This window comes from Alligator sinensis, unplaced genomic scaffold (assembly GCF_000455745.1).
Source record: "Alligator sinensis unplaced genomic scaffold, ASM45574v1 scaffold188_1, whole genome shotgun sequence".
Taxonomy (NCBI): Eukaryota; Metazoa; Chordata; order Crocodylia; family Alligatoridae; genus Alligator; species Alligator sinensis.
In genome coordinates, this window is record NW_005841903.1 from 3726474 (window position 1) to 3749028 (window position 22555).

General features: G+C 44.3%; 1 protein-coding gene across 5 annotated transcripts in view; it reads left to right on the forward strand.

Annotated features, from left to right (window-relative positions):
* The first annotated feature begins 17786 nt into the window (after positions 1 to 17786).
* Positions 17787 to 22555, forward strand: part of DLG5 (discs large MAGUK scaffold protein 5) — a 134440-nt gene continuing 129671 nt past the window's right edge. For all 5 annotated transcript variants that reach the window (XM_025197712.1, XM_025197713.1, XM_025197715.1 and 2 more), the window contains exon 1: positions 17787 to 17847. In XM_025197712.1, coding sequence (XP_025053497.1) covers positions 17832 to 17847 — 16 coding nt within the window. In that variant the 5' untranslated portion in view covers positions 17787 to 17831. The remainder of the gene's footprint in view (positions 17848 to 22555) is intronic.

Genomic DNA, 22555 nt, shown 5'->3' on the forward strand with positions numbered 1-22555 from the left:
CTGTTATACACCATTAGGTGTCAGTCCCCTCTAGGGTACAGTTACCCCTGGACCCTGGTTTGTTTCTAATGGTGTAGCAGTTGCATGTCTGCTTCCTTTGTCAGCTTCATTTACAGGTAGCCATTTGCTTAATGCAGATCTCCAGCTGTTGGGCATTGGGGGCTTGCACACTTCAGGGACTGCGCCCTCCTTGCCATGTGTGCAGCCCAGCTCTCTCTTTCCCTACAGCCCAGCTCCCCTTATGCTGTGCATGTAACCTCACCCCCACCCTAGCCACATAAATTGCACAGACTGCCTACCCCACAGTACAGACAACACCCACATCCTCCTGTTGCACAGGCATCCTACTTGCAGCATATGTCATGGATAGCCTGGTTTCCTCCTTTGCCAGGCGTGCAGTGTATGCAGCCTGGCACCCTTGTGCTGCACTGCCCTACTCCCAGGACGAGGGGCAGGAACCAGAAGTTGGAGGGGGAGAAGGGGAGGCTGGAGACCTTGGCTGCTGCTGCCACAAGAGCAGTGGGCTAAGTGGTGGCCAGGCAGGAGTCTGATGGCCACATGTTAACTTCCTGTGGGCTTCATGCAGCCCACAGACAGTCAGTTGAACAGCCCTGGCTTAATGCAGATGGTATCCTCTGCTGCCTTGTGGCCAGATGCTGTAATTCATGTAGCTAGCTTGGGAAAACTCATTTACACTTACTATAAATTACTCTAAAGCAGTTTGTGCCATGAGTTTGCACCCTTAGGCAATCCCCTCTTCCAGAAATATCAACCCACACAGTGATGCCTAATTCCCAGAAAGCTACGCTTTCTTAAGGACTTGCTTCTAAGGATAGAGAACAGATCAGAACAGGGTTTCTTTCAAAGGGCTGCTGCATAAAAAATCAACAACATGCCTTTTCTTCAAAGATTAACAATTGGTTCAGATGCTGAGAGAGAATTTAGAAGAGCATCTTGTTGCACTGCTTGGTTGTTGCACTGCTTGGTGACTGCTAGTCATAAAAAGAGGCTGAAGTAGAAATTTTAATTTATTTTCTATACACCCAGTTTATTAAAATTGGATGGAAAGGAAAGATGTCTATGTGGGAGAGTTTGGTTTTTAGCCCTGCCTGTGACCTATTATATAATTTAATGCAAGTCACTTAACTTTTCTATGCCCTCCATCTCTAAAATGGTTTATATAATACTTCTTTATCTCATAGGGCTGTTGCTGTGTTTAATTCATTGATGTTTAACCGGAACTGTTCTAACAGGAGAGATGAATCAGAGACTAGAGCTTCCTGTGATGCTTGTAGGAAGGCTGCTGGGGACTAGGAAGTCTGTTTTCAGAGTCTGTGGCTGTTTTCTTATTTTCAAAATGTCACCTGTTTCTCTCTAAAGTACGACACATAGTTTTACCACAGCTGTAAGAACTGTGCAGAGGGAGGAAATGTTTCTTATTTAGCAGCAGGCAAGATTCTTTGAGTAGATGTGATATCTTTTATTAGACCAACTGAGTAGTTGGAAAAAAGTTCTTGGCAAGCTTTCGGGCACAGCCACCCTTCTTCAGGCATAGGGAGTCTCTGCTGGTTTGAGACTCCAAGGAATTATTTAACAGCATCACCCCTGAGTGAAAATTGTCCTCTTTGTTGCTATTTCTGCCCCTTATAGTTTCTCTTCTCTTCTTTACTGCCCTCCCTTCTATTCTTTTTTTCCCGTCTTCACCACTTTCTTATTCTTCCTTACAGCAACTCCCTATTTCTTTCCCATCCACTCTGTTAAACCATCAGTGATAAGGTATGTATTGTCCTTAAGAATACTAGTATATTTGAGTAGAGAGTTATTCCTTATATTTATACAACACTTAGCAGGATGGGCTTCCAAACTTGTTGGTTTTAGGTGCTAGTACAATTCACATTTTAAAAATATCAAAAGTTGACATTTAAACTGTCATCATTTGACTTCAAATTTAGCAGGATGTTTGGATAGGAAGAATTCACAACTCTGAGAACCCTTATTCACAGACCAGGGAAGAAGCTACTGGTTTAGCACCAGTTTGTAGCAGGGTGATCCTGCCTGACTAACCTGCTTTTTTTTATGATCAGGTCGCTAAAGAGCTTAGATGCAGGAGTTGAGGTAGATGTCATCTACTTGGACTTTAAGAAGGCCTTCAACATGGCCATCTGATTCTTATAAACAAATTGAATGGCTGTGCCATAGACGATTACACAGTCATGCAGGTGGCAATTGGCTTAAGGGTCGTACTCAGAGAATGGTGGTGGATGGGTCTGTATTGACCTAGAAAGATGTGGGCAGTGGGGTCTCCCAAGGCTTGGTCCTTGGGCCAATGCTGTTCAATATCTTCATCAGCGACCTGAATGAGGACGTAGAAAGCGCTTTGTCCAAATTTGCAGATGATACCAAACTATGGGGCAAAGCACTGATGCAAAGAAACCGAATCCAGGTGAACCTGGACAGGTTAAAGAAGTGGGCAGAGAACAATAAGATGCAGTTCAACAAGGACAAGTGCAAGGTGCTGCATCTAGGGAGAGGGAATTGCTAGCACACCTATAGGCTGGGGGATGACCTTCTCAGCAGCACAGTGGCAGAAATAAATCTCAGAGTCGTTGTTGACTCCAAGATAAATATGTATCATCAGTGTGACAAAGTAATTAACAGAGCTAATCGCACTTTGTCGTGCATTAATAGGTGCATCACAAACAGGTCCAGGGAGGTGATGCTCCCCCTCCATGCAGCACTGGTCAGGCCGCAGCTAGGGTACTACATCCAGTTCCTAGCACCACAATTCAAAAAGGATGTGGACAACCTTGAGAGGGTCCAGAGGAGGGTCATTCGTATGGTTTAGAGGCCTGCAGGGAAGGTGTTATGAGGAAAGGCTGAGGGACGTGGACCTTTTCAACCTCTGCAAGAGAAGGTTGAGGGGGAATCTTGTGGCAGTATACAAATTCACCTCTGAAAAACACTTCTGCATGGCAGCAGAAATCAAAGGAGTGGTTGGAAACAGGTTCCTTTTGCCTCTTATGCCAGCTGGATAAGAGAGGAAAATTAGGAGACTTGCCTTGCTTCCCAGAAGAAATGAGGTTGCGTTGCTATATAAGTGTACCTTTTCATTACCACTAGGTTGTTTGTCGACTTCCACTTCCAACTCACAGAAGTGTTGCAATTATTCCTGTATTAGGAGTGAACAGAGATTTCTTCTATGACCCATTGTGGTCTGCTGCCCATGAGTTCCCAGTCAATGAAGACTTTCAATTGCTACCTGTTTGCATTTCCAAAGTGCTCCAGTGGCCATTGTGTAAGGCTAAACTTCAGCAGGTTGGAAATATTAGTTCTTGGGTGTGGAGAACTTTCTTATCATGGTATCTGACAATAACTTAGGCTGTTTCTTTACTTCTCTTTTGTGGATATTTATTTTGACACTCAAGAACTTCACATTTTGAGCTTTGGCCTTGATCCTGAACCTGGAAGATGGACAAAATCTTCTAGGTACAAGCAGTTGTCTTGACAAAGGGTTCTTTTTTGTGTGGTTTCTGATTTCATTGACTTCTGATCAAAACCCACTCACTGGGAAGTTTCTCAGTGCAAGGAAACTGCTGTGAAACAAACTAGAGTTTAGATATAAAATGCAGTTGCTCTTCTGCAATGAGTCCCTTGTGGACATTGCTACTCTACAGTAACAGCGACAGATCAGAAGTGCTGGCCCACCTTGGATATGAGCTGGGTTGCTTCAGCCTGCTGCTTGTAAAACATTGACTGCTACGCTAAATTATGCCATCATTTGAGTGAAGAGGAGCCTGGCAAAACATATACAAGTCTCTTCTATACTTCAAATTTTGTGGAAGTACAGGTCTTACACTATTATAAAAAGAAGGAGAAGAGTAACAGTAACTTGGGTGTACCTGGTTGTGTACCTCCTTCTCCAACTGAAGGGAGATGTTGGCAGGGCAGGTGCGCTGTGGGGGGAAAACTGCGGCTGCATGCAGCTTCCTTCCTTCCCCTTCAGAGAGCCAAACCAGGACACTATATATCTTAACTATATACAAGTTTATTCATATTTACAAAACATTAAGAGATAAATATGCATATAAACACAAACATATACATACATTACCATATTCTATAAGATTATTACCCTATTCTCTCTCTATATATATACATACACATCACTAGGGAAAACAGGTGAATCAAAGATAAATATGACAGTGGAGGATCCCAGCCAGGCCTCACTAGAAGTCGCACACTCTAACTTCTGTCATATTATCAATTTACAAATATAACGATACACAAAATATAGCATACAATATTGAACTCAAGTTGATTTTACAGGCCTAGGCTGTTCTGGAGCCTTGGCTGCATTCCCATGCCTGCAAGGGCATGGTAACCCGAGTTGCCCTGTGCAGCTCCCAGGTCTAGGTCTGCTCCCGGCCCACTCTGCAGTGCCACCTGCACCACTCTGCCCTGACTGTATGCCATGGCTGGAGACCCAAGCCGCCTTATGCGGCTCCCAGGGTCCTGCCCCATGCACTGAGCTGTGCAATGCTCCTCACTTCTCAGCGGTGGGGCTGGGATGCATCCGCTTGTCGCTCCCCATCCAGCATTGAGACAGGGTCTTCAGGCTCTTCTGGGGCTGCTGCAATCGCCCCACTCCGCAGCTCTCCCCAGCTTTTCTTTAGTCCATCTTCCCTCTTCTCCATCTCTCGCAGTTGTGTGTCCGTGTGCTGGGCATGCTGTTCTTTTATAGCCTCCGGGGGCTCTGCCCCCACATTGCAAAAAGGACCAATCAGGGTGAGGGACAGTAGGGTCCTCACCTAGGTCCAGGCTCTTTGCCTTACCCCAGGCAGAGGCAGGGCAACCTCTCTTCCTGATTGGTGGGAAAGTCCCACCAAAGGCTCAAAGCCCTTTTGAGGTGGGCTGCTACCAGCATCCCTGCCACAATAGAATCTATCCTCTAGATTAAGAGATTTAAATTGTTGAGAGAATATTCAAGCTCCAAAGCTAAACTGCATAAAACCTGCTTGAAAATATTCAACTACTTTATTTCCTCATGTTTCAGGGTATTGGTTGTAGCCATGTTGGTCTAAGGCCGTAGGCAGACAAGCGTCTTTGGGTAAATTTGATTTTTTTTTTTTTTTTTAATCAACTGAAATAGTTGGAAAACTTCTTCTTTGCAAGCTTTCAGGTGCAAACACCTTCAAGCAGAGGGAGTGTCTGCAGTTGTTTTGTGCTCTTCCTGGATCATCGTTCCCTCATGTTACCTTAGTTTATCATATCTAATCCAGCAGACAAATGTAATGATTCTTGATGATGTCTACAATATAAGGCCTTTCTTAAGATTTTGAGAAAATAAGTTCTTACAAGTAAGTATATATGTAGTTGACAAGAAACATTTTGCTGCTCTGGTAAATTGAGTACAAAATGATTCATGTTCTGAAGGCTGAGAGCAAATCTTACATACAGTAACACTAGGAAGACTAAGTCTTTACAGCTCCCTGTGGGACATGATGAAATAAGGAGCCTTCACTGCTAAGAATTTTGGAAAGCTTTCCAAGAATTTCTCACTTGTTTGAATTCCTTGTAGCATTCTGAAAATACATACAATGGGGATCCATTTTTTCCATTAACAAACTTGGAATAGATTCTGCCAATAAAAGCACCAGTTTTTACAGTATGTCCTTAGCTTGTATTTTTTGTATTTTCTTAAATCAGCCTCTCCCAGATTCCATATGACTCTATCATATGTCTGATAAGTGATTGACTTGCAATATCATTCTATGACATACTGCATAATGTTGTTTGTGTTAGTCCCAAATAGCCATAACATGGTTAATGTTCAGATATTTCTAGCTTTTATTTAAATGTGAAGTAGTAACATTCTTGTTATGTAAATCTGTTTTAACAGGGGAGATCAGCTTAAGTATGTACAACAGGACATTGGATGATCTTCATAAATTGTCAGTGCAACAGATGCCTTCCGTTCAGTAATATTGTAGCTGACTAACTTTAAAAAAGGTTATTTTAATTAGGTTTAATTTAAGGATGCTATGATAAAATTACAACCTTCTTGGATAAGGGCAATACAGTAGACTTAGTTCATCTATATGTAAGTGTCACAACCCAAAGGGTGTGATTTTTGTTTGTGTGCGCTTCGGCACTGCTAAATTGTCCCCGCTAAATTGCAGCTTCTTTGCACGGTGGAGTTTTCTGCTGCAAAAGAGAACCCCGGTGCAAGGGAGAATTTCCCGCCAATTTGAAGCTTACTTTGCAGGGTGCATTTCTTTGTTGCAGCACAGAAATGCTCGTTGCAAAGAGTTCCCGCCATTTGTATGCTAATTTGGGTCCCATTATTGGCCAGTTCTAAATTATTCACACGTGGCGGCTAGCGATTGGCTTGCTAGCCGTATAAGAGGCTTGAGTGGTTTCCGCCCAAGTTGGAGGACTCCACGAACAAGGGAGGAGGAGACTTCACGCTATGTGAAGATCTCTAAGCGCTGCGGATCCTTACAGACCCAGCGCATTTCAAGCAGGCAATGGAGGTCTGATCAACCTCTAGCCTCTCCCCGTCGCCGAGCACAATCCAGACGTATCCCTTCCCACGCGCAAAAGAACTGGACCCACGGAGCCTAGCAAACTTCGTGTGAATGAGTGAGCAGAAGGACCCACGGAGCCTAGCAAACTTCGTGTGAGTTTATTCAGAGCTCTTCCGGACGAGTACTTTCTTCGGCTGACATGACGGGTTCGCATGTTCAGAGCCTTCAGCCGGATTGGGCTAGAGTTCACGAGTCTAGAACTCTTGTCCGCCTCTTTTCTTTCCTGTCTGTAACTGCAACTTAAGCAAGTTTTCCAGCCTACACCACTGCCATCTCGGTGTAAGTAAACAATCTTTTAAACTACCGCTACGCGTCCGTGCCTAATTCCAGCTCGAAGGCCTTCCCTCTCCGCCCCGGCATGCCCGGGCTGCTGGCCACAGCCCGCGTGCAGCGCGAAAAGGGCTCGGGTCGCTCCCGGCCCGCACAGTAAGCAAAGCTTTTGTTGCTGTTCAAAGGTGAAATATCTGACTGGAAAGTGGGTACCTGTGCTGTTCTTTAGGGATCAGTCTTGGGGACTATCCAGATGAATATTCTTATTAGCAAGCTTGACAGTGTAGCTAGATGGGTCTTGATGTAATTTACAGAAGATGTTAAGATGGGGGGTATAGCCAGTACAGAAGAGAACTGGATAATTGTATGGGAAAATGTAGATATCTTGTCAAACAGTGCATTACATATTGTATGAGGCTTAACAGTGTGAAGTACTAAGTTACAGGGGTTTAGGTTGTAGCCGTGTTGGTCATTCCATCCAGGAAGAGCACACACCAACTGCTGAAACTTCCTTAGCCTGATGAAGGGTTTTTGAACCTGAAAGCTTGCTTAATAACTATTCTCCAACTATTTGGGTTGGTCTAATAAAAGATATCAAATTCACCCAAGGAACCTTGTCTGCCTAAGTACTAAGTTATGCATTTAGGGACCAGTATTAAGGACATTAACGATAAGATTTGGTTGGGGACAGATTGGAAACACCTGAGAGAGAGACCTGCATATATTGGTCAACTGTAGGATAACCAGGAGCCACCAGAGTGATACATCTGTGGAAAAATCTCTTGCAGTCCTCGTAGAGACAAAGAGGTACTAGAACTATTGTACAGGAAGTTGGTAAGACCCCATTTAAAACACAGTGCACATTTCTAATTGCCAGTTTTTAAAAAACAAAACAAAAAAACTTTCAGGAGCAAGGCATTGGCAGTGCTCTCATTTCCCCTGATTTTATCTATGGAGCATAGTAGTGCATTGGTATTTCTGGTATTGTTCCATATAGTCGTCTGTGAAATTATTTTAGGGATTCCTTGGATAAATGATTCCCTGAAAATGCAGGGGACTGGACTTGATGGCGGAAAAGACCACTTTCAGTTTTAGATTTATATATATATAGTGTATGTGGCATCAAAAGTTTTCCAGGCATTCTAGATGCAGATCAACCTTTCCTGTAAAACTGATTTAGTACTATTAAAAAAAAAAAAAAGTACTTCTGAATTTCATCAGGGAATTTACCAGTAAGTACAATTTTGGTATTTAACTGATATGCTGTTTCTCCTTAATGGCACATCACCTTTTGTAGAAGAGTGTATCACTGCAGATTTGCTAGTATGCTAAAAGAGTCCTGCTTAACTTGCATATATATAAATTGTAGTTTATGTTTTAGTTTATATTCTGCATGCCTATATTTATAACATATTAATGATACACTTCTAAATCTATACGAAAGGAATGAAATATTAGGCTAAAGAACAGATTCAGAGGTCAGGAAATGGCTGAGTGGCTTACTTAATATCTTCTTTGAAATTAGGTTTATTTCTTTAAATGAGAAATAATCCAATTAACGTAGCACATGTAATAATATAAACTGAACATTACTATATATCCATGCACTCAATATATTACCATATAACACATGGACCAGTAGGCTCATGGTGATTAGGTAGTTTGGCTCCCAATCTCGAATGATTTTCAGGAATATCAGAAGATTTACCTTGTGGAAATCAGACTGTAGAAATCTGCCTCTGCAGAAGATATAAACCATTCACTGTAGTGTCAATAGTATGTTCTCATCAATTGAAATACTATTGTAGGATACAATATCATTGATTGTTAAATAAATTGGTCAAAGGGTAAAAAAATTGTAAGCAGCAAGTAGGATGAGTCACTCTTCAAGTAGGGGACAAATTTTATCCAAAAGCTGTGGGATGGTACTGATGGGAGACTTCAATTTCCTGGACATTTGCTGGAAGAACAGTGCAGCCAAACAAAATGTCAAGCCAGTTCCTAACTTGTGTGGAGGACAACTTACTGTTCCAGAAATTGGAGGTTACAACTAGGGGATCATCTGTCTTGAATCTTGTCCTGACCAACAGGGAAAAACTGGTGGAGGATGTGAAGGTGATGGGTAATGTGGGAGGAAGCGATCACAATTTGATAAAATTCCAGATCCTGAGACGGGGAAAGCACAAGGTCTGCAAAATTAGGACGTTAGATTTCAAAAAGACAGATTTCATCTGACTCAAGAAGTTAATAGACACGCTATTATGGGAGGATAGATTAGAGGATAAAAACACATAGAAGGGCTGGGGCCTTCTAAAGGGCACAGTATTGGAAGCCTAGCAAAGAACATGATGGAAATATGAGAAGAAAGGTAAGAGACCAAAGTGGCTGCACAAGGAGCTTCTAAAATGCTTCAAATGTGAAAGGAAAACATATAGGCAATGGAGGAATGAGCAGGTCATCAAGGACATGTACCAGGAGATAGGAAGGAAGATGCAGGGACAAATCAGGAAGGCAAAGACAAAGATCAAGCTGCACCTGGCAAAGGAGGTTAAGGACAATAAGAGGTTTTATAAGTATATTGACCAGAAAATAACTAAGGAAGCTCTGGGTCCTCTTTTAACAAACCAGGAACTGACTACATATGCTGTTAAGGCAATTGAATAGGCTCTGGTGCAGTTGGCACTGGAGTTCATTGTTTCTGGCCCCTGCACTTACACATGCATCTGGGAACATGGCACATTGAGCAAGGTCAGAGAAGTCCCAGCTGGCAAGGAGTTGGGGAGGAGGGGTCATCCTACCTGCCCAGGGCTGCTTCATTTCAATCCGGCTTAACGTGCTGTGGAGGAGCTAGCTTGGGTGCTAAGATGCTTTAGTGCAGGGTTAGCCACCAGGCAGCCCACATACTGAAGCACCCTCATGCCCTGCCAGGCCCATCAGCATCTACAAGTTAACTGCAATGTAGTAAATAACGCCATTGCAGGACAGTACTAACCTACGGCAGCATTTATTAGTTTACTGCAACCTAATAAGGATGCACATGTAGATGCTGAGAATTTATTGTGGTGCTCATTAGGAAACTGCAGCAAACGTCCTGTGTAGACATGCCCAGTGGGAACTCCTAACACAGGATGGAAAGGAGGCAGATGTACTGAACTACTTTACCTCAGTCTTCACAAAATCTAAGCTGAAGCTTGACATCTAATAAGAATTATCTGGATAAAGAAGGGAGGAAGCTGACGGAGGAGATAACAAAAGAGACTGTCAGCAGGGCCAAATGAACAGGGCACTGGAGGAACTGAGGCAGAGGAGATCTTGGAGTCCTTGCTAATGATCTTCATGAAGTCATGGGAAATGGGCCAGGTGCCAGATGACTGGAAAAGGGCCAACATAGTGCCCCTTAAAAAAAAAAAAAAAAAAAAAATGAAAAAGAGGACCTGGGGAACTATAGACTGGTTAGCTTAACCTTAATACCTTGTAAGTTACTGGACTGTATCCTAAGGAAGGCTTTGGAAGCATCTGGAGGAGGAAGGGCTGATCACAAGCAGCCTGTCTAGATATATGAAAAACAAATCATATCAAACAAATCTGATCTCCTCTGTTGACAGAGTAACTACTTCAATGGATGAAGGGAATACTGCAGATACACTGTATCTGGACTTCAGCAAGGCTTTTGACAGTCCTGCATGATCTTCTCATAAGAAACTGGAAAAATGTGGGCTAGATAAAATTAAGGTGGACTGATAACTGGCTCAGTAGCTGCAAGCAAAGGTTAATTATTAACTGGTCCATGTTGAAATGGCAGGAGGTTTGGAGTGGAGTCCCATGGGGGTCTGTCCTGGGCCCATTGCTGTTCTATATGTTAATTAACTATTTGGATGCTGGCATAGAAAGCTTCTTGAGCAAGGTTGCAGATGACAAAACTGGGAAGGAGTGCAAACATGCTGGAGAATGCAAGCACAATCCAGAAGGATCTTGACAGTTTGGAAAGCTGGGCTAGAGCTAACAGGATGCAGTACAATGTGGATGAAAACCAGGTGCTACACCTTGGGAAGAATAATCAAAAACACAAATACAAAATGGGTGATTAACCTCTCTGGATGACAGCACTATTGAGAAGGATATGGGAGTCTTTGTAGATAACAGGTTCAGTACAAGTTTGCAGCATGATACAGCCGCACAAAAGGTGAACGCAGTTTTGGATGCATGCCTCTGCTTAGCACTGGTTAGGCCTTATCTGGAGTACTGCATGCAGTTTTGGACTCTACATCTTAAAAAGGACATGGAGAAGTTAGAGAGGGTCCAGAGGTAGGCAACACAGATGATCACAGGCTTGGAAAGCAATTCGTACAAGGAGAGGCTGAAGGAGGTAGGCATGTTCAGTTTGCGGAAAAGGCACTTAAGAAGGGGTCATGACAGCAATCTTCAAATATTTGAAGGGTTGCCATAAAGATGAGGGAAAGCACTTCTCTCTTACTGCTGAGAAGAGAATGCACACCAATGGCTTGAAGTTGAAGCAAAGTAAATTTTAGATTGGATATCCAGAAAAGAATCTTTACTGTTAGAATAGTGTGACAGTGTAATCATGAGCTATTGGTGCCGCTTTATGGGGGGCACATGCCCTTCCTGCATTCAGTTCCGCCGGGGGGTGGGGGTGTTCCCCCTGTGGCTGATATTGCTGCACCAAGAGAGGGGTCAATCCCACAGCCGATCTCACTGCCCAGGGGGGACTCCCGTGATGGCCGATGGCTGCGGCTGCTTCTGGGAGCAGCCGCAGTGATCGCCCGGTGCTTGCAGGGGGGCACCAGCACTCTCAGGGGGTGTACGTGCACCCCCTACGCATTGCCACTGAGTGTAATAGAGTCCACAACTTGCCTAGTCAGTCTGTCACAGGAGGCATTCAAAAAGAGGTTGGATGGCTGCTGGTTGGGGATGGTCTAGATATGTAGCTATGCCTAAATTCTATTGGTATGTCCCATGTTTCTGGGCTTTGCTGGTTGCTCCCATCCTCCCTTTCTATTAAATGTCATAGTGTTTTTAAGCCTCCTTCTTAGGCATTGGGTGTTGGCTACAGCCAAGTTTGGGGACTTTGACTGGGGTGCGCCAGTGTTCCTGCTGGGACCAAAGCCAGAGGTTCCTGGCTAAAGGGTTTTGTTCCTCCACTCAGGGTCAGACCTATCACCATATTTGGGGTCAGGAAAGAAATCCCCCATGATCTGTTTGGGGGATTTTTGCCTTCATCTGTAGTGGTGAGCATGACCCTCTCTACTTGTGACCTCTTGAGCATATATTGACAACATTTTATAGAAGCAGGACATTGGCTGCCATGGTTCCCCTGTTTTACCTGTGGCAGGTTAGGGTGTTAGGTCTGTGTTGTGTCAGGGTTGACGATAGTCTCAGGCAGAGTTTAGATTATGGATTGTATAGGATGATTTGGATAGGGATGATTCTACCTCAGGCACAGGGTTGAACTAGATGACCTCTGGAGCCCCCTTCTAGGCCTTTCCTATGACTCAATGGATGCATCTACACATCACCCTACAGCAATATAGTAATGTGCTACGTTGCCTTACGGTGCACTAGGATGATGGAGTAATCACTTCTGTCTACACATGGTCGCCAGCTACACCACTGTAGCGGTGCGCTCCCTGGGTATAGTGTGCTACTATGGTGATGTAGCGGCAAAATTTAACCGTGTGCTGCATGTACGATGCAGTAACTGCCTGTACTGTGCCAAAAGAAAGTACTAAAGCACGGCTCTGTAACAACATTGCCGTATGGCAATGTGTAGACACACCGTATGTATAATAAATAACGAAAGGATGATTCAAGCTTTAAGGCATGCATCCATTTTGAGACTTGTCTTTGTTTTAATTTAAAAGTATTAATATAAAAAAAAATGTAATATGAATGCCCAGTAGTGAAAGAGAAATAAAGCTTATAACAGCTTCACAGGAATATTGAGGGTTAAAGCCTGTTCCTAAAAACTGTAGCTATTTAATTCTGTAGAAAGCAGTTCAGTTTTCCATTTAGCTCTCACTTAGTGCTTAAAGACTGAAATGAAGAATGCTGTACTTTAAGGCACAATTTTCAAAAAAACCCAACTTTAATCAGTACTTATTGTTTTACTATAAAAGTGTAACTTGAAAGTGAATAGTGGAAGTTGTGTGTAAAAAGCACAAGGAGAGGAGAGTAGGTTGTAGCCGTGTTGGTCTAAGGACATAGGCAGACAAGGTTCCCTGGGTGAATCTGATATCTTTTATTAGACCAACCCAAATGGAGAGGAGAAACACCTTGCTATCACTAGCATGACCAAGCCTCCCTAATGATTTCTACCCTCATTGTACCCTTTGCTTGAAATTCCTGTCAGCTCAGCCTTAAAGGAAAGTGTGTGTGAAACACCTGAAATAAAGATGGGCATCAATGGAAGCAAACTTCCTGTTGAATGTACTACAGCAAGATTAGGGCTTTGTCTAAGCGTCACGTGATTTACCAGAAGAACTTAGCACTTGAATGACTGTGCACTTCACAGTTTCTGACAAACCTGACCACACAGGCTTTTAAGAAAAGAATTGCCTAGGAGATAAAGCATGATAGGTCCATGTGATTCCTTAGCTCCTTGGGCTGTTTTTTTTGTGATGTGAAAGGCAATGGGAACATTGTTAACTGGGTCATTTCCAGTTTTAATCAAACTTTTATCTCCCCCACAGCAAGTGGGAGTTTTGCCAAAGTCAGTTTAGTTTGGTGCACTGAGATGTGGATAAACAAACGTTTGTCACACTGCCCTCTCATTCGGAGTATTGGACCTCTGTCAGAAAAAGTGTTTGCTGACAAAAAGTTGAATCATCTGGCATTTAAGGGAGGGAGAAGGAGGTGGGAGGAGAAGCAGAGCTTAATTAACAATGAACATTTTCAGCAACGTAGTAGGGAGAGAGTTGTTTAATGTCACTGTTCTTCATGAAGGTGTACCAAAAGTAATAAATATACTTAGAGTAGGTGCTCATTTGGGACTCAGCCCTGCAAGGAGCTGAGCACACTAAAGTTACATACACATCAGAAGATTGCAGCATGTTGGCCTCACCTTTTTGAGGTCATGTACTGCTACCTTAAAGGGGGAAGAGACTTTTTAGTGGGATGTGTTACCCTGAATTGAAAGAGTATTATGAAGTAAAAGGGTACTTTAACAAGCAAAGCTTATGACTGTGTATTTGCTCACCTGTTCTCTTATTTTCTAATTGTATGACACTTGTGGATTTTCAGAAGTGCAAGGGCAGGGTTTGTTAGTAGGTGATTAGGATTTTCTTAACTAAGCTACAAAGATAAATGTTTTTTTAATATTTCAAGTTGGAAAATGCCTGTTTTTTTCTCTCAAATATTAGTTCATTAAATATATGTAGAAATGGATTCCTTTATAAGAAATGGTACCATACTTAGTTCTAAGATGAGGATTTTTTCCATTTAACATGTGGGGAGGGGGAAAGCCCTTCATCTTACAGTCGAGTGCCAGGGCAGTGCAGGGGCACGTAGCTTCTGTGACTTGAGCTCCAACCCCTACCCTCCTGCTGCCTGCCCCCACTGCCTCTGCACCCCACCATCTCCCCACTCCTCCCTGTCCCCCCTCCATGCAGCCCCTTCATCCCCTCCACACAGCCTCTTCTCCTTCATCTGTCATTGTCTTCCTGCCCCCTGCACTTATTCATGCATGCAGGCTCCATCTCAGGGGTGGGCAATTATGTTGGGCGGAGGGCCACTTACTGAGTTTTGGCAAGCCATCAAAGGCTGCATGACAGGCAGGCCGAGGGCAGATGAATATTAATTTTCTAAATTTTTTAGGGGCCCAGCAGGCTGGATAGAATGGCTTGGCAGGCCGCATCCGGCCTGCGGGCTGTATTTTGCCCACCCCTGCTCTATCTAAACTGCAGCTGAGGACACGAGCCCAGCCTCATAGTAGCGGCTTGCAGCCCACTTGGCTACTGCAAGCACTGGACTAGGGTTGTGCTCAGTGCCATAAACTAGAATGGGGATGCAGTCTGCTGGTGCAGAGTAAGGGTAAGTGAGGCTCGTGGAGCATGGAGGCTGGGGTGTGAGGGATAGGGGTGAGTAGAGGCTGGAAAAGGAAGGGAGAAACTAAGGCTGCATGAGGGCAGGAGGGGAAGGCACGAGGCAAACTGCTAACCCCTACCTACTCCACTGCCTATCCCCCTGTAGCAGCAGAGGGGGATGAATTAAAGATGATTTGCTAATAATTAGATTATGTACCCAGAAAACTGTGTGTGTACAAATTTTCCATATATAGAATCTGCTTATTGGGAATTGTCTTAAATCTGGGTCTCTTAGATTTGGGTAAATACGATATTAACAGCACCCTGATTGAGGTTTTTGAGTGAGTTACTCTGTGCTTTAATTACTAGTTCCTATGATGGATATAAATAACTGCCTTTGAATGGGGCCCAGTATATAGTATAAAACTGGTCAGAATATGACTTATTCAGTAGTGGAGGAAGGACAGTGCGACAGGGAAGGGTAAGAAAGTAGAGAGCCTGGGGTTCTGACATGATATGGTGGCTTTTTTGCAGCGAAGGATTTTGTAGTAGCCTGAAATTATGCTTCTGTCAGTATTGTGTACTTGAGTTTGGGCTCATATGCCATTTTGGCAGCACAACAGCAGTCATGGTGGGATTCTCATTTGATCCTGCACTTATCCTTTTATACAGAAAAAAATTAATCTTATGTTCTTGCTCAATTTTTAACTAATATAGTGGTGATGGCTGATATTGTATGGCACAACAGTTCTGAGGTTCAGAGAGAAAGAAGGAGATAAAATGTCTTTTAATTTTGGATTCTTGTACATTCTGGAGGGTGGGGGAGATGTTTGTTTTTTCCTTCAGTATTATCCTAAAATTCATGAATATCCTTTACATTTTTTCTCCCATTTCCCTTTATCTGTGTCTTTAGTTAATTGGAGTAATGATTCATGCTGAGAATTCAATTGAGATGGTCATGATTGTATTATTTACAGTAACATGGAAGAGAGAGGTGAACTGAGAAGGCAAATGAGAGCCAGTACCTCTCAAATTTCCTGTCTGAGGTAATAAACAGGGATCCAGGTTTTCCATTTGCCACGGAAAAATGGGTACAACCCAGATGGTCTCATTTTAAGGAGAAAAAGGCGGGAAATGGTGAGTTTCCCTTTGCAGATTTGCAGAGTTCCTGTCTGCAAAGGGCTGGGGGGAGTGGGAGGAAGGTGGTCAGGCAGGTGGTGCCATGTGCATGTACACATGCACATAGCTGCCAGGCAGCCTGGAGAGCAGCTCCTGCAACTCTGCAGACAAGCCTGGTGGGGAGGGGGGGCACGTGGCGTGAGGTGTGAGACTTGGGGTCTGGGTCCATGTGTGGCCGCAGGGAGCGGAATGGAGCTGTGGGTGGCTTGTCGGGGGGGGGCTGGCTTCCCACTGCTGCATGCACACGTTGGGGAGATTGGGGGGCATATGCCCCCCAGATGTGTGTGCAGGGGAGGGTGACTTTCTTGCTACGGGCTCAAGCTTGGAGTCCCTGTTCTGCTGCCCTCTGCCCAGGGCTTCTGTGGGCCAGCGGGCAGGACCTGGTACAGCAGGGCAGAGTGGGCTGGAGAGGCTTGTGCCACTTCTGGGAGCCCCACATAGCCATGGTGAGGTGCTCCCTGCCCATCCCACAGCAGTGGGGATGGCGGTGTGGTGTTGTGCCCCTTGCTGTTGCCAGGCGGGGAGGGGGCACCTCACCATGGCTGCATGGGGCTCCCAGCAGTGGCACAAGCTTTCCTACCCTGCTTCTGCTCTGCTGCACCAGGTCCCACCCACTGGACCATAGAGGCCTCAGTGGGGAGGGCAGCAGGGTGGGGAGCCTGAGTCTGCAGCAAGCAGCCCACCACAGGCTTGGACCTGGCCATGCTGCCCGTGGGGGAGGAGAAGCCAGGCTCCGCTGCAGTAGCCACTGTCTCCTTTGCAGTGGTAGCCAGGGCTTGGGGTGCTACTGCAGGGATGCAGGGGCCTGCAGACCTGGGTCTTTGGCCCCATAGCCTTGGCAGCAAGGCTTGGGAGGAGGGGTGGAGGGCTGTGGCTTGGGAGAGAGTAGCAATGGCATAGTCGGGGCACCAGCATATTGGGGCTGGTCAGCGCCGCAAAGCAGTGGCTGGGAACAGCTGCAGCTGGACCTGCATCCTGGTCAGTGAAGGGGGCAGAGGAAGCTCTGATTTTTTTCCACGATAAAAAACCCAAAATTTAACTATCAAACTTATAGGTATTTAGAATGTATTTTATTATAGTGATTGAGGCACTGGTAGGCTTCCAAATAGCTTTAAAATTGTAAATATATCAGTAAAACATCGTGTTTAACTGATTTCTTTCTTTCTCTCTCTTCTCCCCCCCAGAATAAGAGCTCTGTTTTTACATCACAGTTTTTAGGAGTATTCTACTGCAAAGTCAGGCATCTTTAAAATCCAAATTTATTGTAAAAAAAATCAGTTTTGCACAGTATTTTTTCTTGATTAAAAATGTTATAGTGGTTAAACAGTGCTCAAATTCTGTCTGTTGAAAGTGAAACTGTTAGTCAAAACTTCATTTTAAAATATGTGTGTATGAAAGAGAATAATATGAGCTGATTGATGTAATAGGAAAAAATGCTGCTGGGGTGGGGGGGGAAGAAAAAACATGGACCAATTGGGCAGATGGAGAAAGAAAGAGAAGGGGAGAGGGTGTGGCCAATGAAAACTTTGGATCCCAGAAGGCAAATTTTAGACATCACATTGATGACTTTACCTGTGTTTTAGCATCCTTGTTTGAATGTTTTTTTTTGTCTAATAAGGTCTCAATTCTTCATATACTTTGGCAGTCTGGAGCCTTCGTGGATTACATTGATTTAAATGAGGTTCTGGCTCTGCTTCCAATATGTTAGTGCCTTGGGGCATTCAAAGCATAGGATTGAGGTGTCATAGCCCCTAGTATGCATCTAGTGCCATGTAAGTGATAATACATGCTATATTTGTAATCCATTTTTTACTCTTGGCAGAGTTTAGTTTAGAGTATTGCTTGAAGACACATCTACATCAAAAGAAACATTGATGCAATGCTTGATTCTCAGTCTAAACTTTAAATACATTCACTTTGACTGATGCAGACTTTTGGAACTATCAAGATGTCTGACATGCTTATTATGAATTTTTGGCTAAGTATTAAATGTGACTGTTGAAAGAGTAATTTTGAAGTGATGGGAGGGGGAGGGGAAGTGTATCACATTTTCTTTTCTTTGTTGAATTTTTGGCTTTTCTTCAGTAGTTATTTAACTTAATTTCTGAGCTCCTTTCAGTCATTTATTCATTTTTACATCCAGGTGCCTTGAAGTGTGTGTATATATAGATGTGAAGAGGAAGTGCAGAAATATATGGTTTACTCATGTTTGCACATGAGTACTGGCAGGGTCAGAAACTACCCAGACCTCATGGGTCTCTGACAGCTACCTTTAATTGCAAGAACTTTTTTTTTCCTTTCTGGTTATTCATGAGTCCCTTGACTCTCCGTATTTTTGCAAAATAGAAAAACTAGTCATGTATGTGTCCTTAATGGGATAGTTTCAAGGGCATTGGAACTCTCCTAGTTATTCCTTTGTCAGAAATTCTGGAAGAGGGACAGAATCCATTAACAGGGCCAGTGACCAGTAAGTCTTTCTTGACCTTCTGTTAAACTGCAGAATACTAGAAAAGGCAAGCAGCCAGAAGCCTAAAAGTATTTAGGCATCTAAATCCCTTCTGCATTCTTTTGAGGCTCTGGGCTAAAGTGATTTTTCTAGATGTAATTTAATTACCTTCCATGTCTTGAGACCTACATTCATTTTGTGCACAAGTTCTTCATTAAATTGATCTTACTCTGGCAAAGAGTTTTCTATGTCGTAAAACACCCCAGTTAAGTCAATGTGTGTACCAGTTTGGGTGGAGACAGAAATGCAGCTCCCCACTGTAACTGAGAATGCTTTGCAGGAAGCATTCTGAGTTGCAGCGATCACTTGGACCAAACAGAAATTCACTGTTGGTTCCAGGCAGGAGGGGAATCTAGCTGCTAGCTGTGAGCCTGCAGCTGGTCTCCCTTAGCAATGGCCTCTCTTCCCTGCCAGTCACATTGTTTCCAAATGGGAGAGGGGAAAGGAAGCAGAAGGAGCTCCTTTTAGGAGTTCTTCAGCCAGGATTGAAGGGTGGGGTAGATGAAATGGAGCCCCCTCACCTTGGTGGGCGTTGGGCTCCAATACACCCACACCACCCTCCAGTAGGGGCTGAAAAACTGCACACTGAATTCCCTGTGCTCTCTTTCTCCCATCCCATTCTGAAAACAGCTCAGAGGCTGGGAGGCAGGCAGACACAAGTTACAGAAGACGCTATGTTTTTAAATGTCTTTATCTGAATCCTCATGCAATGAGGATTCCGATTTTCACCAGATCGGCCATTTTTGAAGTGGTTTGCAGCTATGCAGCTGTGTTTGGTCACAGCTACAGACTGGTTTATGTAGCTAGATTGGGAGAAAATTGTCACTTTTCTCTGCACCATGTATCTTCAATTCCTGCTTATTCTGGACTACTAGTGATACTGCAGGTCAGGAGAGTAGTGGATGGTCTAAATGTTGTGAAGCTTATACCGCACAGAGGGTCTCTGTCTATAGTTAATGAGTGCCAGCAGAATAACAGCTTATATTTAATGAGTGTCACTAAAATAAGAGCAAAACTCATTATTTCACCACATCCAAAACTTTCAAAATAAGGGAAGAGAAAAATAGCACTTACTATGTCTTAAGAAAATACTCTGTTGTGAGAAGCATGCTTATATATGTTTTGTAATAAGCATTCTTCATAATAGAGTGGAATTATTCAATAATTAGTCTATTTTGAAACTTTTTTTGTAAACATTTGTAAGGCAAAATGATCTCCAACATCAGTCAATTCCATTCTGTGTGTCTATTTTCTGTTATGTTTTTAGTGATGCTCAAGAATTTGAAGGTATGGGGTGGCATCAAAATCCCTGATTAAAAATTGCTGTCAACTTGACAGCATTTGCCCCATTTTATCATATTTGGAACCAAGTCCTCTGCTGATATAAATTGCTTTGGTTCTGTTCAGATAAATTGGGTTATAGTAGGGTGGGCAAAATATGACCCATGGGTTGGATCCAGCCTGTGGGTGCCCGCTAATTAATTGTAACCCACCCAGCCCACTTGCTTTCTTGCAGCCTCAATCATGGGAGGGCCCCGGACCCGACCTCAGTCTTGGCCAGCATGCACAGCTTACAGGCAGGGCTGCTGGTTCCACTTGCGGCAGTTGCTAGGGCACCTGCTTGGCTTCCCCAGCTTCCAGTGGCTTCCCCTGTTGCCCCTACCTAATGCAGTGCTCGCCCTATGCCGCAGGTAGGGAAGCTGCAGCTGGTTGGGAGCTTGGGGCTGGGGCTGGGGCTGGGGCTGGCAGCAGCATGGAGTCTGGGGCCCGTGCCCTGTGGGGCAACAGGAGCTCAGAGCTCAGGTGCGCAGGGTTTGAGGGGAGGTGGGGATACCCCTCCCTTCCATGGTTCACAGCCATGGCTGCTGGTGGCAGCAGCAGGTGGCAGGCCTTCGGGCATTCATCGTTTGTGCAGACGTGGCCATCCAGTGGTTCCGGCCAGTTCTGGGAGTTGCACATAGTGGCAAGGAGCGGAGCCAGACCAGCTTGGATTTATAGTATGGGGCTTATGTGCTGCTCCCAGGACTTGTGCACCACTGGGGGGAAGCCCCACATGATGGAGCTGGTGGCCTAGTCCTACTCCCTGCCACCACATGCAGCTTCTGAGACTCTGTTGGAAGTGGAGGGGAGCTGCACCCTCTGCTTCCCAGTGGGGTCCTATGCACTGCACGTGGAGGCAGGGAAAGCAGCTAGCTCCATTGCTCAGAGCTTCCCTGCAGTGGCACATGAGTCCCAGGAACTGTACGCAATCCCCATGTGATAGAGGCTTGTTGGCTTGGCTCTGCTTCTTGCCACCATGTGCAGTTTCCAAAACTGGCTGGAGCAATGAGCAGCTGGGTAGCTGCACCTGCACAGGCCATGAGCACCCGGAGGGCCTGGTGCTGGTGCTGCTAGTGGCAGGGGGCAAGAACATGTAGGGGGCTCCCCATACCTCCCTACCCTCCCTCACATCCATACCCTGCTCACACCCCCCACATGTATACACACACCCACAACACCCAACATACCGTATACCTCCATGCATGCACACAGCCGTACCCTCTCTCAACCCCTCCCCCCCCCAATATATAAGAGTAAGGCTTTATTTTTGAGCTATTATGCAATTACCTCTATATACACTATGCAAATGTACGTAAACCAGGATGAAAATATTTTTTTAAATAAAACTAAAATACATTATAGTAGATGTTTGACTTTTAGTATATGATTTAGTTTTTTTCTTGTTTCAAGATGCCCTCCTGCCCTTCACCCAGAGTAGTTCCAGGGGCAAGGGGAAGGACTTCCAGTGGCAAAGCTCAGGGGTTAGGGGGTGGGACTTCTGGTCCCAAGATGGCTACTGGGGGGGGCACCTGTCAAGGGGCAGAGCTACTGTTATGACCCTTGGCAACTCACAAAAACTCACTAAATGGCCCACCAGCTGAAATAATTGTCCCCCCCTCTGGGTCATAGGTTTATATCAGCTGAGTATCTAGCGCTCTCATTTTTAGGTAGTTCATTTATTTGTGTGTCAAGAAAAAAGAAGTATCTCTTGTTTTATTATGTCATCTGCTTTTTTGCAAATAATCAGCTAGTCTTGTGGGTAGTGTGCTTCAATGTACCGTGAAGAACGAAGACAAGAAAAACTAATATCCTTGTTAAATACCAGTCTTTGCTTGCTTTTTTGTACTAGAGATACGAACCAATCGTTCAGCCTTCGTGCCCTTCCCTCTTCATCCCGTAGAATCGGGAGGAAACCAAAACTGAAGCGTGAGAGAGAAAATATAAGACTGAAAAAGAAAGTGTCTTAACTCTAGCCAAGTCCTGAAATTCCTGATTCTTTCTCTTTGAGCCAGGTTGCTGGGATTCAGACTTCAAATCTTAGTCTGGATAGAAATTCCCTTGACTTGTGACTCGTTTCAGATAATATTAGCCTCTAATTTATATCCCATTCCCCATCTCTTTCTGTGAGCTCCTTCTGCGGGTTGAAGGAAGATGACTTAGATTATAAGTTCTCCAGGTAGGACTTGATTCTCCTACCTGAAGAGTATCTACAATTTTTCTGACAAGTAAATAAGACTTGGCATGTTACCCTCACCCACCACTCTTGCCATCACCAGCCAGACAGTTTTGAAGTTTTATTCTTGTAAGGTGATGGCAGAAACAAAGGCACTGAAATTAGTCTTCCAAGCTTGGAAATGGCATCTTGAGAATAAACATGTTTCAGTTTGCTGCTATGACCAAATAGCAGCTGGTTTGTGTATCAGATGACATTGATGTACCAGAAGTGCCCATCTCCTTTTTGACATCCTAAACCTAGCGTTGGTAGGAATCCAGCTTACCATTTCACTGTTTGTACTGGTGAAATAATTCTTTGGATAGGGGTAGTGCAGCTGAATTGGGTTGATTTTGGTTTCTGGAAAAGGAAGTGGTTATTAAGATAGTAATGCTTTAGTGCAGGGGTCGGCAACCCCCAGACGCCATTTTGCTCGGTTCAG